Here is a 27,018-nt window from a genome sequence, read left to right on the forward strand (position 1 = left end):
ACGAGTTTTATCACGTCCTGAAGCATGGCCCGTACCTCCAGCAGAAGTTGAGGGACGTAGTTTTCCTTCCTGGCCACCGGTGGAATGCGCAGGCACATCCGTAGAAATTACAGGGCGTCCAGCACCCAACAGTCAATGGAGATTAACTTCCACACGCTGATTAAGTTCGCCAGCCGGCCTCCCACCGGGATGCAGTGGGGGCCAGGCATCATGACCGGTTCAATCCTGCTTCTCTGTGGGGGGCGCCACCTTGGGGACCTTGGCGACAACGGCGACCTCCTCTGGACTTGCTGCTTCCCCTGTAGGCTTCCTGAGCCGAAGAGCGGAACAGTTGACTATAGGATGACGAGCCACCAGCGAAAGCTTTAAAGTATCCCTGCGGAGGCCCGAAAGGACTGTCGCAGCTGGAGCGTGCCCAATGCCGTCTCAGTATCCGCCTTGATGGCCTGAAGAGACTCGTCCACTGTCATACCAAATAAGTTGTCGAATGGCATGTCCAACACCCTCGACAGTATATCCTGGCAAAAGCTAGTGGCCATCAACCAACCCCGCCAAAGGCAAATGCTGTTGGCCATCTGACAGAAGAGCATGTCAGCGATACCGTGGCCACCGTGATGACATGGTCTGATGCCACCTCGCCTTCTTGCAGGATATCCAGCGCTTCCACGCTCTAATCGTCGGGAAGGAAGTCCAGGAGGAGAGCGATCTTGAACCACAGCTCGCTGTCATAACAGGCCACGGTGGCCAAGGCATTGGCCGCCTTGATAGTCGTCGCAGCAGACGAGATGACTCGCCGCCCCCATGGCGTCTAGCTTCTTTCCCTCGCTGTCGGGGGGGGGGGGGGCGTAGGAGGGGGGGGTTTTGGGGGAATTGTGAGAGGGAGAGGACGTCAAAATCCGGAGGACGACTTCTTTGCCACCGAGTCCAGAGACAGTTGGTATCTGGGACATTTGGGTGCAGAGTCTGGCACCCTGTACTACTTCTCACACCGGTCCCTCTTTGCAGAGGACGGGTTCTTCATGAGGGACAGCTCCCCGTCCCAAATGTCGGGATAGAAAGTACGGTTTTCCTCTTGGCATCCCGACCCTAGTACAGGAAGCCTTCCTTCTCAGGGGTTAGTTGAAACATCTACGAGGCCCTAGCGATCATGGCAGGGAAAAGGACAATCAAGCCGGGTGGCGAGGCCCTGGGAAATGGCGACGGGAATTCCACTCAATCGTCCATTCTCGTTGTTGCCCCATCTAGTTCTGTATCCTCCCTCATAGGGGACTACGGCGAAGGATGGCAAGGAGGTGGAGGAAGGACTCTCCTCTTAACAGGGGGGGATGGGGGGAGGTGGGGGCTCCCCCGACAGCCCAGGTGCCACGGAATCTCCTGCAGGCAACAGGGGCATCCTTACCCGGATCTCTGAACATAAGGTGTGCAGAGCCTGTAGGATGTCCGCCAACACGTCCGCTGGTGGAGGAGGTTGCTGTGGTGGCTGCAACAGGAGCGATGGCAGTGGTGTGATGTCCTCTGGCTCCTCAGCACCCTGCTGCTCCTGGTCTGTATCCTCGCCTCTCAACATGCGCTTCGCCGGGATCCTTCCCATAGGACCTGGCCTCAACAAACTGTCCAGTACGCCCTTCAGCCCAGAAAGCTCCTCCTCGGAAGAGATGTCCGAGCTCTGCAGGACTACTGCCCCCCTCCCCCTTTCTGCTCGACCAGCAGGGACTGTCTAGGGGAGATTATCGGCGTAGTCTTCACCAGTGTCCTCAATGGGTAGAAAAGATAATTCCCTCCAAGCAGGCAGGAAAACTAGTCTTAGGGGCAGCCTCCTGCGAGTCTGCAACTATGGCCTTCGCTAGGGGTGCCACCACTCCTTCCAGGGAGGTCTTTGCCTGGTGAACCTGGGCTTTCGAGACCTTGGGCGCACTGGAGGCCTTCACTGGGGGGGGGGGGGGGGGTCAGTGCCCTGCTCCCCCTTGGCTTTCTCCGTCAGAGTCAGCTGGGACTTCTCCGGATGTTTACCCAGATGGTCCGACTTTCTCTTCAATGACCCAGAACATTGACTTGTGGTGAATGGTGCTGGAGATGCCGTTCCCGACCTGGTCGCCGAGGAGACCGTCCCAACGGCGCTCCTGGTGCCCGCGGTGCTTTGCCTTATGTTGGGCTCCGGTCGCCCTCAAAGGTCTTAGAAGATCACTCAGATTTCCTATTGCTGCCCGGGGATCTTAGTCTGGAGCCACTCGGCGAGCCGCTTGCGACGGTACTTCATGGTGCAAGGCACCATATCCTTGCGGAACGCACAGGTCTCCCACATGCGTTTGGTCGGAATGTAGGCAGTAAAGGCACAGGGAATGCCCATCGTCCGAGAAAATGTTCCGTAGTCCACATCCAGGGCAGATCCTGAACAGAGGCATTCTCTTTTTTATCTTCAGCCATGTCCACGCCGAGTAGGCCTCAAAGAAACTTCCGGAATCTTCCAAGAAGGGAACTCTATGATAAATCGCTCTTGAGGGGCGTACAAAGTGCCGAAAAACGGGTCGTTAGTCGGATGATCGATGGAGCTTGAGGCTCGATTGACCGAAACAATGTAGAGAAAACTAAGAAAAAGCACAAAATGCAGTAAAAAGCCCGAGAGCTAATCACAAGGACTCCCACCACTCTAACATGCGGTAAAAATCTGAAGATGGCTACCAGAGGGGCTTAGGTAGAGGGCAGTCATTGGCTGGGGCAGTATGACCCAGAGACCAGCGATTGGTTTTTAGGAGAAAGACAGTTCAGAAGTGAAACCCTATACTTCTTTTCCAGCCTGGGCTGAGACGGAATTCCTCATCAGCGCCAGGCCCTAAATCCCAAATGTAGTCCAGGAGAGGCACCGCCAGAATGTCTGCCTCTCGGCGCTGGTAAAGGAGACCTTCCTTCTTGGTCTCTTCCAGCGTCAGCTGGGAGTAGTTTACCTGTAATTCTTTCATGGATTCACATGCTGTGAATATTTCCCCCGTCATCAGGCTGTGAAACCTTGGTAACTTTAATATAGTGGTTTTCCGATGGAAAACCTTCGACACCTTGAGTGTCCGATTGACGTCTTCATGGGTCTTTAGGCAGCACCAATGGGCCATCCAAATCCAATATATAGAGCCCCGCCCCTATCCAGAGGGCACCTTAAGAGGATTTTCACCTGAAAAAGGAGGGAGGAAGGGGGGGGGGGGAGGTTAGGCGCATGTGAATCCATGCAAGATACCAACACTTGAGAAATGGAGTTACAGGTCAGACTACTCCCTTTTCCAGCCTTGGATCTTTCATGGATTCACATGCTGAGAATGGACTACGTAGCAGTAAGAAATACCTGGCGGTGCACAACAGGCAAACAAAACTCATAAGAGCGGCAATATACACCATCACAGAACAACAAGTTACTTACCAACTAACGTTCTTTCGACTGGATGTTCCTCCCACATATTCCTCATCTTGTGATAATTAGTTATCTCCAGCTTCGGAAAAAATGTCTCGGCAGAGGGCGCTGTGCTCGAGGTGTTGATGGTCCCTCGACGTACTCCGTCGACTTCACCGATTGGATAAATAGCTAGAGCCGCGCCCGTTGCTTCAGTTCTGTTTTTTCGATGAAATAATATGGGATGCATTACTCAACGTAATCGTATTTCTCATGCTTCTATCTGCTTAGATTCACATGCTGTGCATAGGCCATCTAGTGAAAGCTGCAGAGTATTACAGTTTATTTTTCGAAACTCAAAAAAGGGCGTCGACACAGGGCATGCCAGTAATACTATCCCTAGTGTGACGTCCACTGTACCCATGATCCCTCACGCGTCTAGGACCCTCAGATTGTATTTTTTCTGACATGAGGAGTAGCGCGAGTACAGATAATCCAAGCAGATCGATAGAAAGGTAAGACTACAAGCAACCATGCGCCTTCTCTCAGAGGGGAGGAAGGGTGGGTCGCATGTGAATCTAAGCAGATACAAGCATCAGAAATACGATTACGGTGAGTAATGAATCCCTTCTGAGGCTTGTGGAATCTGCTTAGATCACATGCTATGCATAGATTAGCGAGCAGTACCTGAAGCAGGCGGTGGGATGTGAGAAGGGTCATGAGCAAATAAATGTCTTAGAACTGCTTGTCCCACTTGGGTATCTGTCTTGGAATGAGTGTCAATGCAGTAGTGCTGAGTAAAAGTGTGAATAGAGCTCCAAGTAGCTGCTTTGCAAATGGTGTCAAGGGGTACATTTGCAATGAAAGCCAGAGTGGCCCCAATGCCTCTTGTAGAGTGGGCCCTAGGCGTGAAAGGCAGAGTCTTTTCAGAAAGTGAGTAGCACAGCTGGATATAGTTAATAATCCACTTAGAGATGACACCTTTAGAGACGCGATCCCCCTCTTTGCCTGTAGCTACGGAGACAAACAGCCGATCTGTTTTCCTTAGCGGTCTGGTCTTGTTTACATAGAGGACCGCCCTACGCACATCTAGTGTGTGTGTAGTTTCACCTCAGCCGAGCTTTGTGGGTCTTGGAAGAAAGCCGGAAGCTCGCATGGACTGGTTCACGTGGAATTTTGAAATAAACTTAGGTGAGAACCTAGGGTGTGTGCATAAAACCAGTTTATCTTTATGGCTAGTAAAAAAGGGATCTTGCACTGAAAGAGCCTGAATTTCACCGACTCTTATAGATGTAATTGCTACCAAGAAGGCCGTTTTGTAAGTCAGGTGTTTGAGACGGCTTTTGTGCATGAGCTCGAATGGGGGGCCCATGAGCTTAAAAAGCACCACATTAAGGTCCCATCCTGGTGGTGGGTTTGAAATAGGAGGGTGAAGTCTCTTTACTCCTTCCATGAAGGCTTTAACTACTTGTACTTTCCACCACGACACCTTGTTATGGGAAGTGGTGTATGCTGACAGGGCTGCCAGGTGTACCTTCAGTGAGTTAAAAACCAGTCCTGCGTCCAGCAGGTGGAGCATGTATGTAACAATAGTGGAAGGAGTGCAATCAACTGGGTTGACTTGTTTATTCTGGCACCAGATAACAAATCTCTTCCATTTGTCAAAGTAGCAATGCCTCGTGTTAGGTTTCCTAGATTCCTTTAGGATGCCCATACACCTTTGTGGTAAACTGAGATGTCCAAACTCTATGACCTCAGGAGCCATGCTGCCAGGTACATTGAGTGGGGTTGAGGATGCACTGTTTGACCTTGGTGCTGGGACAGTAGGTTGTACCAGCCCGGAAGTTTGATGGGTTCGCACAACGCCAATCTGCGTAAGTGTGGGAACCACGGTTGTCTTGCCCACATGGGTGCAACTAGGACGAGCGTCATCGATTTGTTCAACTTGTTGACCACCTTCCTGATGAGGAGTTGGTGGAAAAGCGTACGTAAACATCCCTGACCAGTTCATCCACAGGGCGTTCCCCTGGGAGTCTGGTTGGGGGAACCTGGATGCAAACCCTGGGCATGGTCCGTTTTCGCTTGTGGCAAATAAGTCTATAGTAGACACCATTCGTGTTCCTCTGGGAGGGGGGGGGGGGGGTCCTCTGCTTCAAGCATCCGCTAGGGAATTGAGATCCCCTGGAACATGTTGCAATGACAGGAAGATGTTCCGTCTGAGTGCCCATATCCAGATTTTCTGGGCAAGCTTGGATAGATTTGGCGACCGAGTCCCTCCTTGCTTGTTCAGGTAGAACATGGCTGTAGTGCTATCCGTCCGGATTTGCACTGACAGATTTAACAGGTAGGGCTCGAACGCTTGAAGTGCTCTGAAAACTGCCAGAAGCTCTAACAGGTTGATGTGAGTCTTGGCCACTGAGTGCAAGCAGAGACCCTGAGCTGTGTGGTGGAGATGGTGAGCTCCCCACCCAGTCAGGCATGCATCGGTTGTGATTACCGCCTGTATCTCGGGATCGTAAAAGGGTTTCCCCTTGGACAGATTCTCTCTTATCCACCAGTGAAGGCTTTGTACAAGTGTTGGCGAAAGGACCACTAGATCGTCCCACTGACCACTTGCCTGAGACCACTGTTTCGTCAACCATTCCTGCATGGGACGCATGTGCAGGCGCGCGTGGGGGACCAGGTAAATACAGGACACCATCATGCCCAGCAAACGCATTGCTTTGCGTACCGTCATCTGGCGACCGGACTGATATTGCGGAATTTGCAGCAGTATATTCCAAATTCTTTCCTCGGAACGAAAGGTTAACCCCTCTTGATTGTCTAGGATAGGTCCTAGGAACTGTTTGGATGTGCTTGGCACCAGACTTGACTTTTTCTCGTTTATTGAGAAGCCCAATTCGAAGAGGAGGTCGATAGTCCTTTGAATGTTTGCTCTGCAAATTACTGGGGTCTCCCCTGTGATGAGCCAGTCATCCAGGTAAGGGTACACTGGGATTGCCTCCCTGCGTAGGTGTGCTGCCGCCACCGCCAGTACCTTGGTGAATACCCTTTGAGCCGAAGCTATCCCGAAGGGCAGTACCTTGAAGTGGTAGTGCCGACTGTCCACCTTGAAGCGCAAGTACTTTCTGTGCGCTGGGAACATTGAAATATGAAAATAGGCATCTTTCATGTCCAATGTTGCCATGTAATCCCCTTTTTTAGGAGGGAGATTATCTCCTGGAGAGTAGTCATGCGAAACTTTTGGGGCTTGACATACTTGTTTGCAGGCCATAAATCCAATACTGGGCGCATTGTCAAATTTTTTTTGGCACAAGGAAGTAAGTTGAATAAATACCCTTGTTTACCTGGTGTCCCGGGACGAGTTCTATCGCGTCCTTTGCTAGCAGATTGACGATCAAGGAGGATCTTCTGGTGGTCCAAGCAATGTATTTATTGTCGTGGAGGATGGTTTCTGGGACGCTCCAACAGTTCTATGTAGTACCCTGCGGATCCTGTGTACAGCACCCATCTGTCTGATGTGATCCCTTCCCAAGCTTGGGTGAAGTTGGAAATGCGTCCCCCTACTGGGGTTGCGTGAGAAGGGACCCTGAACGGAGCATCACTGTTTTGGTGGAGGCGTGCCGCCTCCTCTACTGGGGCTGCCTCTACCTTTTCCGCATCCTCTTTTATTACCCCTGCCGTAACCCCGGGTAGACTGTTGGTGATTATTGCTCCACGGTGTACCCTGCCCATGGGAATGGTTAGATCCTCTCTGGGAATTTTGGCCACGTGGGCGACGAAAATTGCCATTACCTCTCTGATTAGGGGGTTTATTGTTAGTTGGCCTAGGGATTTGAGCGTTTCATACTCGTCCTTGGCTTTTTTCAGCGCGTCCTCGACCGCCTTACCAAACAGATCCGGCTCCACCGGTTTATCTAACAATGATGCTTGGGTTTCAGCTTTGAATCCAGACTGCCTTAACCAAGCGTGTCTCTTGACAACAGTTCCTTCTGCTATCAATCTGCCAACGTTATCCGCGGCATCAAAGATTGCCTTTAAAATGCAACCTGACACGGCTCTTCCCTCCGCCGAATCTCGTGCCAACTGGCTCTTTAAGGGTTCTGGGGCTGAGTCTATGAGTGCCGCGACTTCTTCCCACTGATGGCAGTTGTAGCTGGCCAACAGGGTGGTGGAGTTGGCAATCCTTGCCTGGTAGGCGGAAGTGGAGGCTACTTTCCTGCCCAAACCATACAGTTTCTTGCTCTCCTTGTTGGGAGGAGCTTCGGATGATAAGGGTGTTCCAGCCCTCTTACGGGTGTTTGTAACAACCAGAGAGTCCGGCTTCAGATGCCTCCTTATATACAGTGGGTCTGATTGGGCTGCCCTGAAAAGTTTCTTAATCCTGGGGTTCACTGCTCTGGTGATGTTAGGATTTATGAGTGAAGGGTCTATTCTCCTCTGAATAGACTTCAGGATAGGGATGGCCTGAGCAACAGGCCTCCTTTCTCCCACTAACTCTTCGGCGAAGTCCCTCTCCTCTTGAGCACCCTGGGTGTCAATGTGGAAATGTTCAGCTGCTCGAGACAGAACTTCATTCAGGAGGGGTTGGTTGTCGACAGGGGAGTCGGTAACCGGGGGTTCCTGCTCTACCGGGGAATCTACTCTGTAGGTTTCCGGGTCATCATCCCCATAGTAGCCCGTACCAGTTTGTTCTTCCAACATGCACAAATCTGGATACTCACAAAAGGATGTCTCTCCTTGATACTGAGAGTAGGGCTGTACATAGAAGGGGTCCGAAGACGGTGCTGGTGTTTCAAACTGGGACTTTTTACTTGGAACTATAGGATCCTTAGAGCCCGAGGGTGCTGACCCGTCGGGAGTATAAGAGAAAGTGTTCAGGGTTTTTTTTGCGTAAAAATCTGCCAATGACGACATCCTTGACATGACCCCGTCTATGTCATCACTAAACCATTCTCTAGAACTGGGGATGACTTTCTGGAAGTTGCTCTGACTTATCCTGACTAGACTTAGTGATCTGAGTAGGGGTCTTTGTGATAGCAGAAGACTTGGACTTGTCTGTCTGTTTATGAGGAGTGGAGTGTCTTAAAGGTGTGGAAGTAGGCAGAGGCTGCTTCCTTTGTTGTTTTTCCCCCTCCCCATGAGGAGAAGTGTTTTCCCTGTTTTTCGCCCCTTCGGAGCCTTTCGACGCCTGGCGTCTAGGTTCGGGGGTGGTGTCCCTATCCTTTGAGTGTGGAGGTAGGGGTTCGGGAGCCGCCGTAACGCGGTCTGCGGGCGCCGACTCCTGGCGTGCGGTCTGGGGATGGAAGTCGGCTTCGTCCTCCGACGATCGAACTTACGTTACCTTGGGGAGCGAGGCACTCTTGGCAACAGTGGATGATTGCCTGGAGTCATGCAGCGATCTTGATCGAGAACTCCCAGAGGACGCCGATTCGTCCCTTGACGATTATATCCGTCATGTCATCTTGTTCAAAAATGGGTGAAGTATTACCCCAACCCATATATTCAACTACCCTGGTCATAAGACCCCTGTACCCAGCATCTGCATGCTCTGCAGGATCAGGTTTGGCGATGGGGATGTGTCAACTCCACTGGCAGAATGTAGAGTACCACTCAGGTCTCTCATTCTAGATTCCTGGTCAATAAGTTCCTCAGGAACTTGTCTTGTACCATAAGTAACTCCCAAAGGAGTAACCGTCTTCGTCTGAAGCAGACTCTTCATAGATTGCTGACAGATTTGAAAAAGTCTGACCTGGGCAAAGGAGTAAATCTCCTTTCTTCCTCCTCCATCTGCTTCGAAGGAATTGGCAATTCCCTCAAAGTTTTCGAAGGTGTCTTCGAAGATGACTTCGATAATGGCGTTGACGCATTTGGCGTCGAAATTATCGCCGTCGAGGGCGTTGACGAAGTTGTCGAAGTCTTCAACAACTTGCGTTTCTTGCATGGCAATGGAGAGGTGCTCGACTCTCAAAGAGTCTTCGACGGTTTTACGTCGACTGGAGGTTTTTTGGATTCCTCGACGCTACCGGTCTTAGCCATGGTAGCCTTGGACTTCCCTTTGTCGTCCAATGGAGCGACTTTAGGGGTATGGCTTTTTCGAGGGTCTTTCGAGGGGGTCAGGGCCGCATTCTCCAAAACCTCCATCATCTTTTTGCGGAATTCTCCCCACTTACTGGGAGAATCCGATTTAGTCGGACAACACATTTTTTCGGTCGACTGAAGATGAGGGCGATCTATGTCTCCTCTTCATTTTTTTTTCGACGACGACGAAGAGTGTCTCGACCGACTCCTAGATCGAGATCTCTTTGAGTGCCTATGGCGATCCGATTCCTTAGAATCAGTCGCTTTCTTGTGTCTTTTTGATGAAACCTTTGAGGCCTCCCTCCCCACCGACAGTTTACATCTCCTCTCACGAAGAGCTTTTTCAGTCATAGATGGCAGGACCCGCAGTCGTTGGTCCGGTGACTGGAACCGAGACACCAGAGACAAATCCGGTGGGGATCGGTGATCGACATCTTGGATCCACAATCTGCACACTTCTTAAACCCAGTTCTGGGCGTCGAAGATGACGACATTTTCTTCACAGAAAATAGAAGCGCGCCGTTCTCGATAGCGAAGCGATCGGAAAAACTGAACTGAAGCAACGGGCGCGGCTCGAGCTATTTATACCATCGGTGACATCGACAGAGTACAGAGTACGTCGTGGGACTCGACGCCACAACCTCGAGCACAGCGCCCTCTGCTGAGAATTTTTTCCAAAGCAGCAAAGCTGGAGATAACAAATTATCACAAGATGAGGAATATGTGGGAGGACACAATCCATTCGAAAGATAACCCTTCAGTTAAAAGGAACATTAACATATGAGCCAAAAAATCTAACCCAGCTGCAGGGCTTACCTTACTATAGGCGTTGAAGCACAGCACGCCCAACCTGCACATGGTGCAGATGCAGGCAGTACTGTCTGGTGGAAAATTGTGGTACCGACCACGTCGCTTCTGGCAATTGTCACTGAGCGGTATGCCTGCCCTACGCACCGCCAACGCTGTGGCTCTCGTAGAATGAGAACCTGGTGGTCGACTGTAGAGGTGTGTTGGCTCTGTCATAGCAGAAAGTTATCGTAGACACCAATCTTCAAATTACTTGCTTCGAAATCGGCTTCCCCTTGCTGGGCGGGCTAAACGCCACAAAGAGTTGCTTGAAGTTCTGAAAGACTTAGTCCTGTCCAGATACAACTTCAACCCCCTCTTGACATTCAAGGGATGCAACGCTCACGTTGCTGGAGTGAAAGCCTTAAGGAAAAAACATTGGCAAAGCTATTTAGCATTTTTGTGAAAGTGCAGCGTTACTTTAGGAATAAAATGGGGATTCGTAGAGAGGAGAACTTGGCCTTCATGAAACGCTGGTATGGAGGGTCAATGAACAGGGCCTGCAGTTCTGAGACCCTCCTGGTAGAGGTAATGGGCACCAAAAACACGACCTTTCATGAAAGAAATTTGATGGCAGCCGTTGACATAGGCTCAAACGGAGGTTTCATGAGGGCAGCGAGAAAGAAACAAGTTGAGGCTGCAGACTGGACAAAACCTCTTCTCTGGGGGTAAAGTCCTAAAAAACCTTTGAGGAAAAGGGTCACCAATCCATCACTAAACAGACGTAGAGTTGAGATGCAGCGTGAACTTTGAAATGTCTGCCAAGTGGACCTTGATAGATGACTATGCCAGAGCCTCTTCTGCCAACATGAAAAGGTAAGGAAGGAGTTAGAGACGAAACTCCCAACAGCTGCAAGCCCTGCTGCAGAGACTACCAGGCACAGAATGTTTTCCACCTCCTAGCGTAGGACAGGTTGACGGCACCCTTGCCACAGCCAAAATGCGGCAACATTCCTGATTGTCAGACTTCCGAATTCAGAGTGGTCAGGAGGCACGATGCTAGGCGAAGTGAGCCCGGGTTTTGATGCCACACCATCCACTGGTCCTGTGAAAGCAGTTACAGTGCTAAAACCAGATGAAGCATGTTGTCCCTCGCTAGGTGAAGGTCTGAAAACCAAGTCTGCCTGGGCCAGAACAGAGCCACCAGGATGATCCTGCATGGACCCTTGCAAATCGGAATCGTTCTTCTGATCAGCAGAATCGGAGGTAAGGCGCAGGCGAACAGGCCTATCCACGGAAAAGAGAAGGAGTCCCCCTTTGAGCCCGAATGAGACACTTGGCTGGCAAAGAGACTGCCCTGCTCGTTTTTGGGTCTAGCGAACAAGTCAAGGAGGCGTAGCCCCACTTCGCGAATATCCTCGCCACCTGCTTGCCCTTCAGCCGCCACTCGTGGATCTGGGCAGACTCCCTGCTGAGAGCATCTGCCTGAATGTTTTCAATCCCTGGTAGGTAAAATGCCCAGAGCTGACCCATGTGTGCCAAGGCCCAGTGCTAGATGGCTTAAACCTCCTGGGACAGGGACGCCGAAAGCGTCCCCCACCCGCTTGCATAGATAGAACATTGCGGTGGTATTGTCTGAGAAACCAAACCACTGAGTCTTGAATGAGGGGCAGAAAGTATTTCAGAGCTCAGTGAACCGCCCTGAACTCCAGAATGTTCATATGCAACCAGACTTTCTTGGGCAGGGGGAGGCGGGGGGGGAGACCACATGCCTTTCACCCGAAACTCATCCAGGTGAGCACCCCAACCGACCTGGGAGGCATCAGTGACGATGGTATACCGGAACTCCTGCTCCACCAGAGGCATGCCTTTCATAAGGTTGTCAGAGTCCACCACCTCAGGGCTTTGGCTAGCGACAGGGAGATGATCGCCCTGTCGGACCAGGAGCTGTGACTCTGAAACCACTGAAGCGAGGAACTCCTGTGCAAGTCGCATGAACAGACATTTCGGAATGAGTGGGATGCAGGATGCCATGGTGCCGAGAAAAGACATGTACGCTCGGACCATGACCGGCGTTCCTGGTGCAAACAAACCTGCCAAGGACAGTAGCTTTTCGATCCTTTCCTGGGCCGGCCTGACTTGATAGAGTTCTGTCTGAAAACAAGCCCCCAGAAACACCAACTCCTTGGAAGAAGTCAAACAGGATTTTCTGAAGTTGACGGCAAAGCCCAGACACTTCTAACGGGCACACAGCTGCATTGAGCGAGTCCGCCACCTGCTGACGAGTCGCCCCCTTCACCAACCAGTCAGAGGTACAGATACACATGATTTCCTTCTCTGCGAAGGTAAGCCGCCACCGGCGCCAGGCACTTGGTCAAAGTACTGGGAGCCGACTTTAGGTCAAAGGAGAGGACCCAGAACTGATAATGATTCACACTGAGCATGAACCGTAGAAACCTGGGTTGCATTGGGATGTGAATGTATGCATCCTCCAGATCAAATGAGGCCAGAAACACCTGTCCCCCATTTTCTAGGGGGCTGGGGGGGGGGGGGGGGGAGGGGGGGTTGCACACTTTTGCTGGGAACACACCTTCCTACTGGCAGCCGCCAAAACCACCGACTAGTGTAGGCTGCGACGTTAGGCACTTGCAAGTCAATACCAGCACCTTGAATTTTTTTTCCTCCAGGCAGCCTTTGACTACTGGCTCTGAAAACAGGTGGTGCATTGTACGAAGGCCTTCCTGCCATACGTGGTCCAACAATACGGGGCTCGAGAAAACCACCTTCTGCCTCTTCCCCATATTCCCCATATGGGAAACCAGAAAACCCTTTCCTCTTCCTCCGGGATGAGGCTGAACTCGTTACAGGCCTTCGTCGTCATTGCATGAAAAGCACCAATGTCATCGCGGCGAGGGCTGAGCCGGGCTACTCCAAGTATCCACCTCCGAATCAGTGTCCCAGGTGTTCGCCGTTCGAAAGAGTATATCCTGCTGAATGCTGTCCACCTCAGACTCCAGCAATTCACCGTCCTGATCCCTCCTGGGTAGAACAAACCCTCTGGGAGAAGGCAGAAACGGCCAACCCACCCCCGGAAGAAGGCTCTCCACTACGAGGGGCAGCTGAAACCACCCTTAGAAGGGTTCAAGCACAGGAACCACCAGCACCGGAGGAACCAGGAGCTGGGTGTCGAACTGGCCCAGAAGTGCTTGTAGCGTCGTCGGCACTTGCATGGAGAGCATAGAATGCAGTGACCAAAGGGTATTGAGGCAGGATATCCCCCCCCCCAGACGTAGACAGACAAACCTCTTGCAGACCAAACGCCAAAGGATCCAGAAATGGTTGTCCCTCTACCTGGTCAGACCCCAACTTTTAGGTAGAAGGCGGCACATGTTGTAGAATATCCATCGGAAGAATGGATGTGCATGCCGCCCCAGACTCACGGCGAATCGTTAGACGGGTGTTCCACACTGACCAGCAAATGTCCCCTGGACAGCTACCCCTCCACCGCCATAGAAACCGTAGATGGAGCAGTCAGCGTCGGCACCAGCAACTGAGCTTCCTGGATCACCAGCAGGGTCGGAGTCCCCAACTACATGTTCAACGGGGCCATGGGCGTCAAATGTGGAAGGGCAGAGGAATAGTCTGTACTAGCATGGCCAGCGGCACCGACCCATCCTTCAACAGAGAAGAGGCACTTCTGGACCAAGACTTGGAACAGAGTTCGGACGACTCATTGGTCCGAAGAAGAGCAACGTTTCTCCGTAGACTACTTCCCATCCAACGAGGAGGAGGAGGGAGTCCTGGACTTCTTGTCCGACCTTGGTCTTGTGAGATGCGTCGCCTGGCTTTTCCGGCCATGACTCCAGAGTCCTTAGGCCAGTCCGTCCCCGAAGCCACACCAAATGCTCCCTTAGCCAACTCAGACACGCCGACCAGAACCAAATCCAACGCCGGCCTGGCCTTTGTGGGCGGCTTCTTAGGCGCACCCTCTGGTGTGCTGGAAACCGCTTGGAAGATGTAGAGGCCTTGCCCCAGCGGGACGAGCCTACCTCCAAAGCCAGATAGGCCCCTCGGATCGGCTGGTCCTGGGGGAGGCATGCCCCTGCTTGCCACATGGGGTAGAGGCCTGGGCATTGAGCCATGTCGCCAACCTACTGTGCCAATCCTTGACAGTGCGTTTGGAGAAACCTAGGCAAATTTGGTTTTCTGCTTCCTTGTAATCCGGATGGAGACAGAGGCACTGGGAGCATTTGCTCAATCTGCAGCTGGAGCAGAGCTTGCATTGGTGTTTGTGAAATATTGCGAGCCCCCCTCCCATTCGTGATCTGTTCGACAGTGAGAATGTAGCCAGGTGGGAAGGTCTCGTGCGCGAGGGGCTCTTACTCAGAACCAGGTCTCCATAATGAAAATGATGTCTGGGTTTGCATCCATGATAAGATCATAGATGCAGAGTTGATTTTTTGGAAACTGACCTAGCATTGATGAGTGCAGGACATTTGGTGGGTTGCCCTTATGGGTAGTTGGGAGAAGGGGGAGCAGCGGCGTAGGACGTGTGGGCTGGCAGTGCAGAGGGAGTGATCTGGTGAGGTGGAATTTGGAGAAAGAGCAACTGGCTAGGGGCAGAGGGGGCGGGGGACATAAAGCGAGGACTGGGTTAGGTGTGGGCAGTGAGGTTTTGCAGTGGTTTAGTTTCTTTATTTGTACCACACATCGAATCCTCAGGTAACTGGACACTTAAAGCTTATACAAGAGTTACAGTTTAGACGGTAGCAGTAGGGGAAACCAGTAGAAAATAAGTGCTGGTTGACCATGGTTACACGAGGGTCGAAAGATGAGATAATCAGGTACAATACCAAGTAGTTGGATGGGCAATGCTGGGGGTGCAGGGGTGTTAGTAGGTGTGCCTGGTCTTGTCCTTTCCTTGCATTATGAGCAGTCATGGATTTGTGGGGGGCGGGGGGGGTTTGACTTACTATGAAAAAATATTACCACTCATTTACTTTGACCATAAAACGATAAAAACTGATTCTTTTTACGAAAACTTATGATCTGCATTCACTCTTGAATTATTTTACTTGAACACCATCATTGAATGTTGATTCTTTTAATTCTTGCTCTTAAAATTCTTCCGTAATTTGATTTGCTAAAACCGTTAACACATACTTATCGTACTGGTCTGTTTGGGACTCAACCAGTTTGGGTGTTCCAGAACCAAGACCACTGAATTGTCTAGGACCATACGGCCTCCAAGGAGGACATTTTAGGGCCACTCTTCGGCAACAATTGGTTTTGTTCTGTGCAGTTTTCCCTCGTCTCAAGTGGCCTTGAGGCTTTAAACCTATTGCACCTGAAATTACTAGACTCCATCTTTCATCTATTTAATGCAAATTAAGTGCCATTGCCGAACCTCGTCACAAGCTAGTGCCTCCCACACCCACCTACCCTTGTTCACATCCTCAGCCACCATCCTCCCTTTCTCCCACAAATCCTAAAACACTTACAAAGCTTTGTGAGCTTTTGGGCAGAAGGACCCAATCAATTTAGGGTTGGACTTTATAATATAGGGTTATAATCCCGATGGACCGTCAGTACTATGACCATTTTACCTTCTCTCAGGGATTGTGGTGGTAATGGATCATTCTGCATGACCACCTGTTCCTAATCATGGTTTGTGTCCTTTGGCCAATAATAAATACAATTTATTTTTGTACTAACCTCAGTGTAATCCTTCATTGCTCATTGTGGACTCCCTGACCCAACTCACTTACCCCGAGACCAAGCCTTGACCACTCTTCATTCTACCTTGATTGGTTTGGATAAGCACCCAGTTTCCCCACGTTACATAATGTGGGTGGCCTCCTAAATTTCTTTCAAGGCCAGAGTTTAGAAATTCATCCTAACAGATGTGTCTGCGACTGATTTACACAGTGTTCATCAATCCACCAGAATAAAGTCTGGCCATTTTTCCACAACACTTATCAGGGCCAAAATAAAATGCAGATAATGTAAAGGTTGTTATAATTAGCATTTCCCATTTGAAAAAAAGTGTCAACTCTAAAGCACAACAGTTGTTGGAAATGAATAAAATAGGTGATAGAACTTAACCCGCCCTTAAGAGTTGCATTTTTCTTTGAAATAGATCCATTCATTGGGGTAAAAGCAAATCACAAATCCTGGCCACAGTCTTCGTGATCCCACACTGCAACGGACCATAAGAGGATATTCTGCCAACAGGCAACCGAAACAAATTATAAAGTGACAGCACTTGTACGTTCTAAATGCTCACAGGCCTAGTAGGACTGCCTCGCTCTTTCATTGTTATATTGGCCATCATTCCCATGTCCCTCCCCAATGCCACTTAATAAAAAAAGTAAGCAAGGACATCCACCAGTATATGCGCCCCAAAAGAACCCAGACTCCAGGTGATTTTAGCAATAGTTGGAAACCCAAATTGAGCTGTATAGGGTTCAAGTTGCCAACAAGCCACTTCACGCACTGAAGTGTGAGGTCAAAAGGAACAAAAAAGAAATGGCATAGAGGGAACAAGCTGCAAAAAGCACAAAGCACAAAAACAAGCACCCATTGATGCAAAATACCCTGTTCATATTAACTACAAATCTTATTTTTTGTTTCGTCATATTCACGTTTGGACTGATATTAAGCACTTTAAAGCAGCAACAAGCCATTACTTGCACAAACCCACAAGTGCTGAAGGTTGCAGAATTTACTAAAAAGCAACATCTCTCCACCATAACCAAGACATTTCTTGAAATGCCCTTAAAACTGAGAAAATACAACATGGGAGTGAAAGGAGAAAAGGAATAATTTAGATGGACTAAAAAATAGAAAGGGTTGACATTCACTAATTGCTAAGTCTTGGTAAATGACTAAGGCCTTCAAGTAAAGGAACCAGCTCTATGCGCTCCCCCTACAACCTAGGCCTCAATCCTTTGGAAGGCACAGTGAGGATTCTTCAATCCTCCGACTAGTGAAGATGCCAACTTTTGTGATGAGTCAGTTTCCATCTTGGTATGGGGCGGCTGTGGGGGTCATCTTGTTTAAAGAAAAATACTGAAAAATGTAGCAATAAACACAAGCTGGTTAACTTACCAGGAAACTCATACAAGGGGTACGCAAGCTCTCCAGGTGCTAAATCCATTCCGTTAGCTGATTCTACCTCTGCATCCGTGCCATTTCGTGCCACTTCGGTAGTGGAGGAATACATTACTTCATACTTCTTCGAGGTACCATCCAAAGCCGTTAAATTACCTGTTTAAAAAAAATGTTTATAATCAAATGAATCCTAAAAAGGATGCACCGAATTCTCCATCAGTGTTCTGACGCAGTCAGGAAACATTAAAAACCTTGCTACTGGCATTTAATGCAGGATAGATTTTAAATCACAAGGAACACAATATTAAATCTTCCCTACAGCATTATGTTGGTTCCTTGTAAGGACTTTGTGCCACCTGTAGGCACTTCAATGTATGGATTCACTTTGTCTTGGGAGGATGGCTAAGGGCCAACACACTCACCTTGCAAGCAAGACTATGCAGAGCAACACGTTTGATCCACGGGTCCACGCTTAGAAACCTCTGTGTATTAAAACGCGCCATAAATAACCAATTAAAATCATAATGTGTTTGGGGGTGTAGGGGGAATACAGAGGAACAGTAGGTTTAGGTCACAACATTTGCATGATCTGCAGGCACAGTCAATCTGCAACAGAGGAGCTAGGTTAAAGGTAAGAGGGGAACAAAACCCAACATTACCCACTGTAGTGACCAATATACACCTAGTCCATAGCTCTCCTCAATTCTTGTCAAAGATTAATTAGCATTCACACATTGGAGGAAGTCCACCTGCCACAAACCAAAAAGGTTCTGCAGAACAGCTTCCCCCCCAGATCCAGCATCAGCATGGGTGCTGGAGTCCAAGCAGTAATTCCAACAAAAAGACAGCAAGGAGAGTGGCAGCCTTGTTAAGGACCTCAAAGAAATATTACTCTTCTGGTAGGGCACAGAGGCTGCCTTGGCCCCAAGAATGAGCATGTAGACCCTTCAGCGGAAGGAATCCCTGGCAAGTCTAGCGCCATATAACACAGGAAACTATCAAGTGAGCAATAGGAGCTTTAGAAGCCGCTAGTCTGAGAAATCCTGAAATAAGTACAAAGTCTGATGACCTGATCTCCATAGTTCTAGCAAGTAGATACATTCAAAGCTCAACAAATACCCAAATTAGGAAGAGTACATATTCCCACTCAAAGGACATAGTATGGAAGAAAGGCATTGTGATCCCATGATGCTTTCAGATTTCTGCATTAATCCAAGGCAGAAAGGATGCATGCATATGGGGCTTCACATGGTCTTTGAAAATTCACGCAAGGACTGACTGAGGACATACCTTGAAGTTCAAGTGATGGCCTCTAGGAATGCAATCGGCCAAGACACCACGTTCAAGTCAACTGAAGCCATAGGTACAAGTGTTTGTGAGCCAGCAGAGAGCACCATATTGAGGTCTCAGGTAGGGAGTACTTCTCACTGGTGGAAACAGTCACTGGAGCGCATCAAAATGGTATTTGGCCACCACATTAGATAGTGAGAAGGCACCACCTTTCACTTTCTTGTAGGCTGCTACAGCAATATACAGCAGGGTTCCTTGAATGACCATGAAGATGCAAAATCCAAAATAAGGGACAGAACTGTGTCCAAGCTACAGGACAGAGGGTGGATTTGACTCAAAGCACCAATGAAGAAACTGTTCCATTTCAAAGGGCCAACATGAAGCTATGATCAAGGTTCCTTCTGGACAACGCCAAAGTCACGTCCTCAGGCACCTGGCTGAGAACTGAAGAGGCAGGACACCAAGTTCTCAAACCTTACATTCCACCATTACCTCTCACTCCCACCTACCCCTTCCTCTAAACCCCCCCAACCTGACAATCTCCCAAGTGCCTTGTGGATGAAAGGAAAGGAACACTTACATCCATCCTCCAAGGAAAGATTTCTATTTTAGCAACTTTCTCTCCATGGTCCTATAAATCCCCAAACATTGTGCTTGTGAAGCGGTCCTGGCTGCTTACAGAGAAGTGAAGCATTAAGATTCACCCCTCACCTTTTGCTCATTTTGTTCAAGACTATCAGCACTGGGAATTATCTTTTTGCATCAGCCTAGTCTTTGACACCTGGGTTTTTTGCTTACTTTTATATGTGCCTAAAGTGAAACTGGCAGCAGCAAACATTTCAATAAAGTTCCTCAACGTAGTAACTACCTTACTCCTAGTCCATAGTCCCCATTCCTCCATATTTCTGGGACATTGCTCCATCCTGTGGGCCGGGACCAGAGCACTTTGTAAAAAGCATCACATTTTTCAAAAATGTGTCATTCTCTTTACGTGGGGTACTGCACGCAGCCGTATCCCCGCCCTCCTTAGCTCCCCCCAGCACATCGTCCATCAGTCCTTTTCTAGTGCCAGGTCTATGACCTTTAAGCAATAACCAAGGAACCTTTTTAGAGGGGACGGCTATGGACTAGGAGTAAGGTAGTCACTACGGTAAATAACTATTATACTCCCAAATCCCGTCCCCTTTCCTCCATACTTATGGGAGATTCCCAAGCACTCCTCACAGGAACTATGGGTGCATCGAAACTCCATATTGAAACAGGTTCTTAAGCACAGCTTGACCGAAATAGGCCCACGTAGCCACTTTCGTGATGGTCTCCCATGGAACATTTTTGGAAGGCAACGGCAGCTGCCTTGCCCCGCACAAGATGAGCATGAAGACCCTGAATGGTATACACCTTCGAAGTACAAGCCGCGATCCACCGAGATGGTCGCTTTCAAGACCAGCTTCCCATGCGCATTTCCAAAGGTCACAAAAAGCTGCGAAGCGTTCCTAAACTCCAATGTTCTGTCCACATAGAACTTAAGGGCTCTTCTAACATCTAGGCAGTGCAGAACCCTTTCTGCCTGAGGCTGTGTCGAGGAAGAATACAGGCAATGAAATCGACCGATTCAGATGAAAATCTGAGACCACCTTAGGAAGAAAGGCGGGATTCGTTCGCAGGACAACCTTATCTTTATGAAAAGTAAAGCATGGATGCTCAACCGACAAGGCCTGAAGCTCACTTACACGCCTTTCCGAAGTCACAGCAATCAGAAAGGACACTTTCCAGGAAAGGTAAGTATCATCAACAGTTGCCATGGGCTAAAAAGGCTTATGACAAGGCCGCAAGGACCACATTCAAATCCCACCTTGGATGCAGGCTGCAAACAGGAGGATAAAGATGCATCAGGCCCGCAAAGTGTCTTTTAATGACTGGATTAGACAGTGAAAAGGGGCATTGGTCAGTGGAAAATAAGCAGCAACAGCCAATAAATATGTCCTGCATGACAAGACATGGATGCAAGACTCTTCCAGATGTGAGACAAAAGACAAGACCATGTCGATAGTAGCCTCCCTGGGGTCTAGCTGCCTAGCCAAACATCAGTGACAGAAGCGTAGCCATTTACTTCTATACTGAGATGTTGAGGGCTTCCTAGCCGCTTGAATAATGTGCATGTCATCCAGAGACAAATTGAAGCGCTCTAAAGATCTGAACTCAGGCACCAAGCTGAACGATTGTGGGGAGGGGTGCCACAGCTGTCGATCGCTCTGGTGAAGCAGGTCGGGAACCAGAGGAAGCTTGAGCGGAGGGCACACTGATAGATGCTGAAGCTCCAAAAACCATAACCTGGCTGGCCACCAAGGTTAATCGGACAGCAGGTAGCAATTCACCATGTTCCTCAGCTTGCAAAGCGCCCGATGGATCAGAGAGGAGGCGGAAAAGCGTAGGCCTTCATGTTGTGCCATGGAATTTCAACAGCATCGCCGAGTGAGGAGGCTCCGAGTCTATTCCTGAAGCATACAGGGGAAGCTTCTCGTTTGTAGAGCTCACAAAGAGGTACACTTCTCCAGTGCCCCAACAGCGGAAAATGTCCCAGAGGATGTCTGTCTTCAGTTACCACTCGTAGCCAATCAATTACTTGTCAGCTGAGGGCATCCGAAGTAACATTCAGCTGGCCGGGGCTGTGAACTACCAGCCAGATGCCATGCTGAATGGCCCATTCCCAAATCAGAATGGCAAGATCCACAAGAGGAGACCTGGTACCCCCGGGCTTGTTCATATAGAACATGGACACTGCATTGTCCGCACGGACACGGAGCACCTTGTTGACAATGCCTGGTTTGAACGCTTTCAGCACCAGAAGCTCCAGATAATTTATATGAAGCTGTCTGTCCTGTGGAAAGCATAACCTGAAGATGATCCAGTGTTGCACCCCAACCCAGGAGGGAGGAGTCCGTCGTGACAGTCAGTAGCAGGCCAGGGTCCTGGAAGGGAGCGCCCACCGACAGATTGCTGAGTGATGACCACCACAAGAGGTCAGTCATCATGAAAGGTGGAAACAGTATCATTTTGGAATCTGGGTCCACTGCTTGAAGCCAGGGGCTCCGAAGAGCATCTATGTCCGCCTCATCTTGAGACGAGCAACAGGATGAGCCAGCACGCACAAAGTCAAGAGGCCCAGGAGCCTCTGGAACCACCAGGCCGACATGCTCTTACTGCATAAACACGTGACACGTGGCCAACAGATCTGCCATTCTGTCCCCAGTCAGGTACACACTGCAATTGATCATGTTCCAACGAAAACCCAGGAAAATCAAGCTGGGGCGACAGCCCAAGGAGGAACAGGAGCTGGGGCGACAGCCCAAGGAGGAACAGGAGCTGGGGCGATACTGAAGGTTGCTCGAGGCTTTCAGTGGACAGGCACTGCGCAGCAGCCAATTGTCCAAATATGGATACACATGGATAACCTGTAGCCGAAGATAAGCTGTGATGGCCGATATCTTCGTAAAGACACGCAGTGCCGAGCTGAGACCAAACAGGAGGCCGCAAAACAGGAAATGCTCCTCCCCATGGAAAACTAGGTATTTCCGATGCGGGATCCAAATGAGTATATGGGTGTCCAGTCAACTCGTCGAAAAAAAACTGGTCGACTGCAATTTGGTCGACGCAATTTGGTCGAAAACCATTTCGTCGGAAAATTTTTTTTATTTATATATTTATTTTTTGGGTTTTCGTTTTGTTAAAAAATGGGTTTTTAGAGAAAAAAGGGGGTTGGGGGGACCCCCCCAAAAAAAAAAAAAAAAGGGTTAAAATAGAAAAAAAAAATTGACGAAATGGTTTTCGACCAATTTGATTCGACCATTTGTCTGGTCGACCAATTTTTTTCGACGAATTGACTGGCAACCGAGTATATGCATATGAACATCCTGAAGGTCAGGTCCACCACGTAGAGTCAGTTGCCCTACTGTAGAGAGGACTTTATCTGACCAGGAGTGATCATCTTGAATTTCTCTTTTGGGGAGGTGGGGGGGGGAGAAAAGTTTAACTGGGAAAGGTCTAGGATGGTGTGCAGGCCAGCCTGGTTGGGTTTGGGCACTGAACAGTCTTGAGTAGAAGCCCTCCCATCGCTCCCCTATGCGAACGGGTTCCACGGCCTTGAGATCCAGAAGCTTCTCGACTTCAGTTCTGAGGGACGGCATCCCTGACTGCTGAAAGGGAGTATTGATGGGTGGGAAGGGGCAAGCGCAAGCCCGAACGACAAGAACCACCGGTCCTCAGTGATAGTCTGCCACGCCTCGAAACGCGTCAAGCCATAGAAAGTGGAATCTCAATCGATCATCTTTACGTTGACATTATAATGTTGTTCTGTTTTTCCTGCCTTGACTACACATTGTTTTATGTATTAAAAAATAGGTGCTCACTCCACTCCACTGCGCAAGCCCGAACGACAAGAACCACCGGTCCTCAGTGATAGTCTGCCACGCCTCTCAGTGAGACGCAATGGGACCTCCCACTGGGGTCTGGTGTGAGCGCCAAAAACTCAATTAGCGGGCTTCTCAGAGGCGGGGCCCCCAGATCCTGAGATGGCGGCCAAGGACCGAGAGAAAAACTGGCCCCGCTGACGATGCCGGCAGGAGTTTCCAGCTGGAGGATCGACTCAGTGTTTTCGATCAAGAAACCCTCAAAAACCAGAGGAAGGACGAGGCTGCAAAGGCGTGCTGAGCCCTGAAAGGTGGTTTACCAGAACGGACAAAGAATTGGCCGTCAGAGTGCTGTCCTTAGTTTTAGTCCGCTATACATCTGTTGACGAATGGAACAGTTCTTTGCTTTGAAAAGGCAGGTTCAGAACTTTAACCTGCACCTCCTTGGAAAACTTTGTGACATGAAGCCAAGCCTGACAAGACGTGTCGCGCCAAGCATGGGGCCCCGAGCAGAGGTGTCGACATGATGCCCCACAGCCTCAAGCATATCCTGTGCCAGGACTCTGGAATCTGATAAGCCAGCCTTAAAATCGCCCAGCTTGTCAGCAGGAATGAACTCAAATTCCGAGAGACCTTTCCACATTTTCACATTTGCCCCCGCTAAAATGAGCTCCACGTTCTCCTGGCGCAACTGCAGAGCCGAATTAGCAAAGATCTTCCTCCCCAAAGAGTAAAGCAACTTGTCCTCTTTGGCCAGAACCTGAGCTGCCACTGTAGATGACACCGAGGCAGGTCGAGATTGAAGTGTAGCTGCCGCCACCACTGTGGAGGAAGGAAGTGGGCCAGACGCTAAGGCTGCCTCCCCCGAGGTATGAAGCCTATAACGAGTGTCAATCTTTTTGTTAACATGCCGTCCAGAGTGTGGCTTATCCCAGACTTTGCGGATCTCGGCCAAAACATCCTTCTGAAAGAGCAAGCCGGTGCGCTCCTGAGGAGCGAAGGTGAACGCCCCCGAAAGCACCCCTTCTTGCGGAGGTGGTGCCTCAGGTACTGGAACATCCAGAAGAGTCATGTACAGTACCCGGTCAGGGAAGACCCTAACAGAGCGGGGCTGGTCATCCCTATCTTGATCCCCTTGGGCGTCATCGAATGCGTCCGGATCAACCTGCGTTACATCTGGCTCTGTCAAAGATGTGTCTATTGGAGACAAAGGCAGAAGGGCTGGAGGTGGGGTAACTGGTAGGGGTGGGACAGCTGCCGGAACAACCAGTGCTGCGACGGGAACTGTCAAAACAGAATCCAGCCCTGGAGGGCAGATTTCCTAAAAAAGATCTCCGAAAATGTCCTTCATGGGGTCTGAGTGACTTAGCTTCTGGCATTTTCCGAAGAAGACATTCCCCGCCGAAGGTTTAGACACTGGCAGGCGGAGGCCTCATGAGAGGAATAGCTCCCGGGCCGCAAAGGAGAGGGTTAAGAGGGGCCCTCACCAGCCGGGTTGACGTAGATCAATGGCACAGACGCTGCCAGGAGCGAGACCGAGTGCTGTAATGGCATCCAAGCGTTCCAGTCAAACTGGATGAAGCGGTGCACAAGGAAACCTCTGTTCACCCAAAAAAATGGCCCGAATGCTGATGTGTAAGGGAAGAGCCCATAATGGGCGTTGCATTTGGCACGGGACCGGGCACCATTTTGTCAACACCCGAGGAGCATTGCGTCATATGTTAGTGAGGCAGTGGTCTCCACAGACAGGTCAGGGGTCTTGACTTTAGCCTCGACACAAGGAACCTCAGCGGAGCTGGTACTGTGTGGCCTATGATGTTTGAGACATACTAATAGCCAAATTAACCTCTGAAAAGGAACCTCGGCAATGCCGGTAAGACAGGAATTGCAGTCAGTGACCTCACTCTGTGCCCCCCTCAGCAGAACCAGTATGCCCTGCAAACTAAAGAACTTACCGGGCGTCTCTTTTCGATGAACCTCTGAAAATGCGGAGGAGGCTCAAACACCTCCTCGCACCATTACAGACTACGTTGAAGTGCCCGGACCGAAAGGGAATCGCAATAGAAGCACTGGTACTCTAGACAAAGAGGATTGGGATCCGTCCTAGCGAAACGTCCTCCGCAGGAAGAACAATTAGGAAAATCTAACCAAAACAGCATAGACAGTCTACCACGCGACCGCTAAGCCAGAGCAGGAGAGAAGGAAAAAATCTTCAGAAGATGCAAGTGCGTCCAGTCCCGAACGGGCGGAGAAAAGGACGGATGGGTGATGCGCTGGGTGGAGCCAAGGAGGGCAGGGTTACGGCCGCGTCTGGTACCCCGCGTAAAAAGGACATTTTCTGAAAAATATGATGCTTTTTACAAAGTGCTCTGGTCCCGTCCCACAGGACGGAGGAATGTCCCATTAGCATGGAGGGAAGGGGGCGGGACGTAGGAGTATTACCATTTTGCACTATATTTCTAGTGGGCGCATTCGCTATGTATGGCTTCTGAACGTGGCTAATGGCCATGCAACGAGATTTGCACTTGTTCTTTGGCCATATTCTTGTTTGGCCTTCCTGTCTTCTTGCCAGGTCAGGAAATTCCATTCAAGTTCATGAACCTGTCCAGGAAAGCTGATGTTTTTGCAGGCTACTGATGGTGGTTTGTGGCTCAGTAAGTGGGTGGGACTGCATGGTTCCATTCCACGTACATGGTGCCTGAAAGTCTAGGTGTGTGGCATGGGAAAAACCCACAGTGGACCCCCGATGGACCACTGCTGGCTGTTTGAATGGTGCAGATCTTTACCATCTGTGGGCAAGGATCAAGTCTGTTAGGCAAGATTGTATGCAGTACCCTGTGGGAGACTGCACCAGCTTTGTCCTCTTGGCAATGGTTAACCCAACCTTTGAAGTTGGTAGTGAGTGAGCAGCCAGGCTTATCTCAAAAGGAGTCAATTTGAGCTGTAGGGTTGTAACAGTTTCACAGTGACCAGTATTCAAACAAAAACTCAAGGGTTCTTGATTAAACAATTATTTATTAATTTAACAGTCGAACAAGCCTTCCTTAGAAGGGAGCAACATATGTAACAATAATATACTTCAAAAATACATACTCCGTTTCAATAAATCAGTGGATAGCCATTTGAGATGGCACACAGATACTGCCTACACCGTGAGACGACTTAAATGAGGACACTGATAGATCACTGGCACATTTAGAGCAATGAGTGTCAAAAGTAAAAGATGAGGGAATAAAAACAATGGTTAAATATTCTTAAGCAGTTACGTACTTTTTGAGCCCCCCACATTGCAAAGTAAATTTACCCTTTCCCAGCTACACAAGTTATGGAATGTGTGACTTTTGTTGAGGGATAGTTTAAGCACAAAGAGGATAGAATAGTCTTTCAGGGAGCCAGGAAAGCCAATGTCAATCGAGCCAAAGTCTAGGTGAGCTGAAGCACTTCTTTAAGGTAAGAAAAAAAAAGTCTTGCAAAGTTTTAGAAATCTTTGTAGAAAATGAAATCACTGTTGGGCCACAAGCTGGGAAGCTTGTGAGGGATAAAGCTACAAGCAACTCTGCAAAAGCAGCCAAGACAAGTCTCAACTGTAGAGCTAGCAAGGCTACACAACAAAAGGAGAGTACCCTTTAGTTTATAATACCTTAGGGTCTGAAGAAATTGGTTCCAGATGGCTTATGTTCCAGTTGTAGTACAGCAGATTCTGTTGTTCCTGGGCCTCAGTCGTTGGGACAAGGGGGAGGACGTTTGGGGACTCCTGCACTACGAATTGGAGGTTGGCAGCAGCAATGGCCAAACTTCAGATCAGCGGCACTTCGCTGTTTCAGCTTCTCGCGAATAGCACCATGACTTCTTGGATACCTTATGGACTTTCCTCGCATCTGGGGTCCAGCACTCTTGAGGTGGCTCAGGCTTGGCCAGTCCTGCTTCATGGCAGTCCGGAAGATCTTCCTGGAGCTCGGGTCCAAC

General features: G+C 49.6%; 1 protein-coding gene across 1 annotated transcript in view; it reads right to left on the reverse strand.

Annotated features, from left to right (window-relative positions):
• Positions 1–27,018, reverse strand: part of LARP4 (La ribonucleoprotein 4) — a 615,863-nt gene that overhangs the window by 494,092 nt on the left and 94,753 nt on the right. Inside the window, exon 3 of the mRNA XM_069653450.1 lies at positions 17,354–17,512. Within this exon, the coding sequence (XP_069509551.1) occupies positions 17,354–17,512 (159 nt within the window). The remainder of the gene's footprint in view (positions 1–17,353; positions 17,513–27,018) is intronic.

Source organism: Ambystoma mexicanum, chromosome 3q (genome assembly GCF_040938575.1).
Source record: "Ambystoma mexicanum isolate Mex_15411 chromosome 3q, UKY_AmexF1_1, whole genome shotgun sequence".
In the NCBI taxonomy this organism is placed as follows: domain Eukaryota; kingdom Metazoa; phylum Chordata; class Amphibia; order Caudata; family Ambystomatidae; genus Ambystoma; species Ambystoma mexicanum.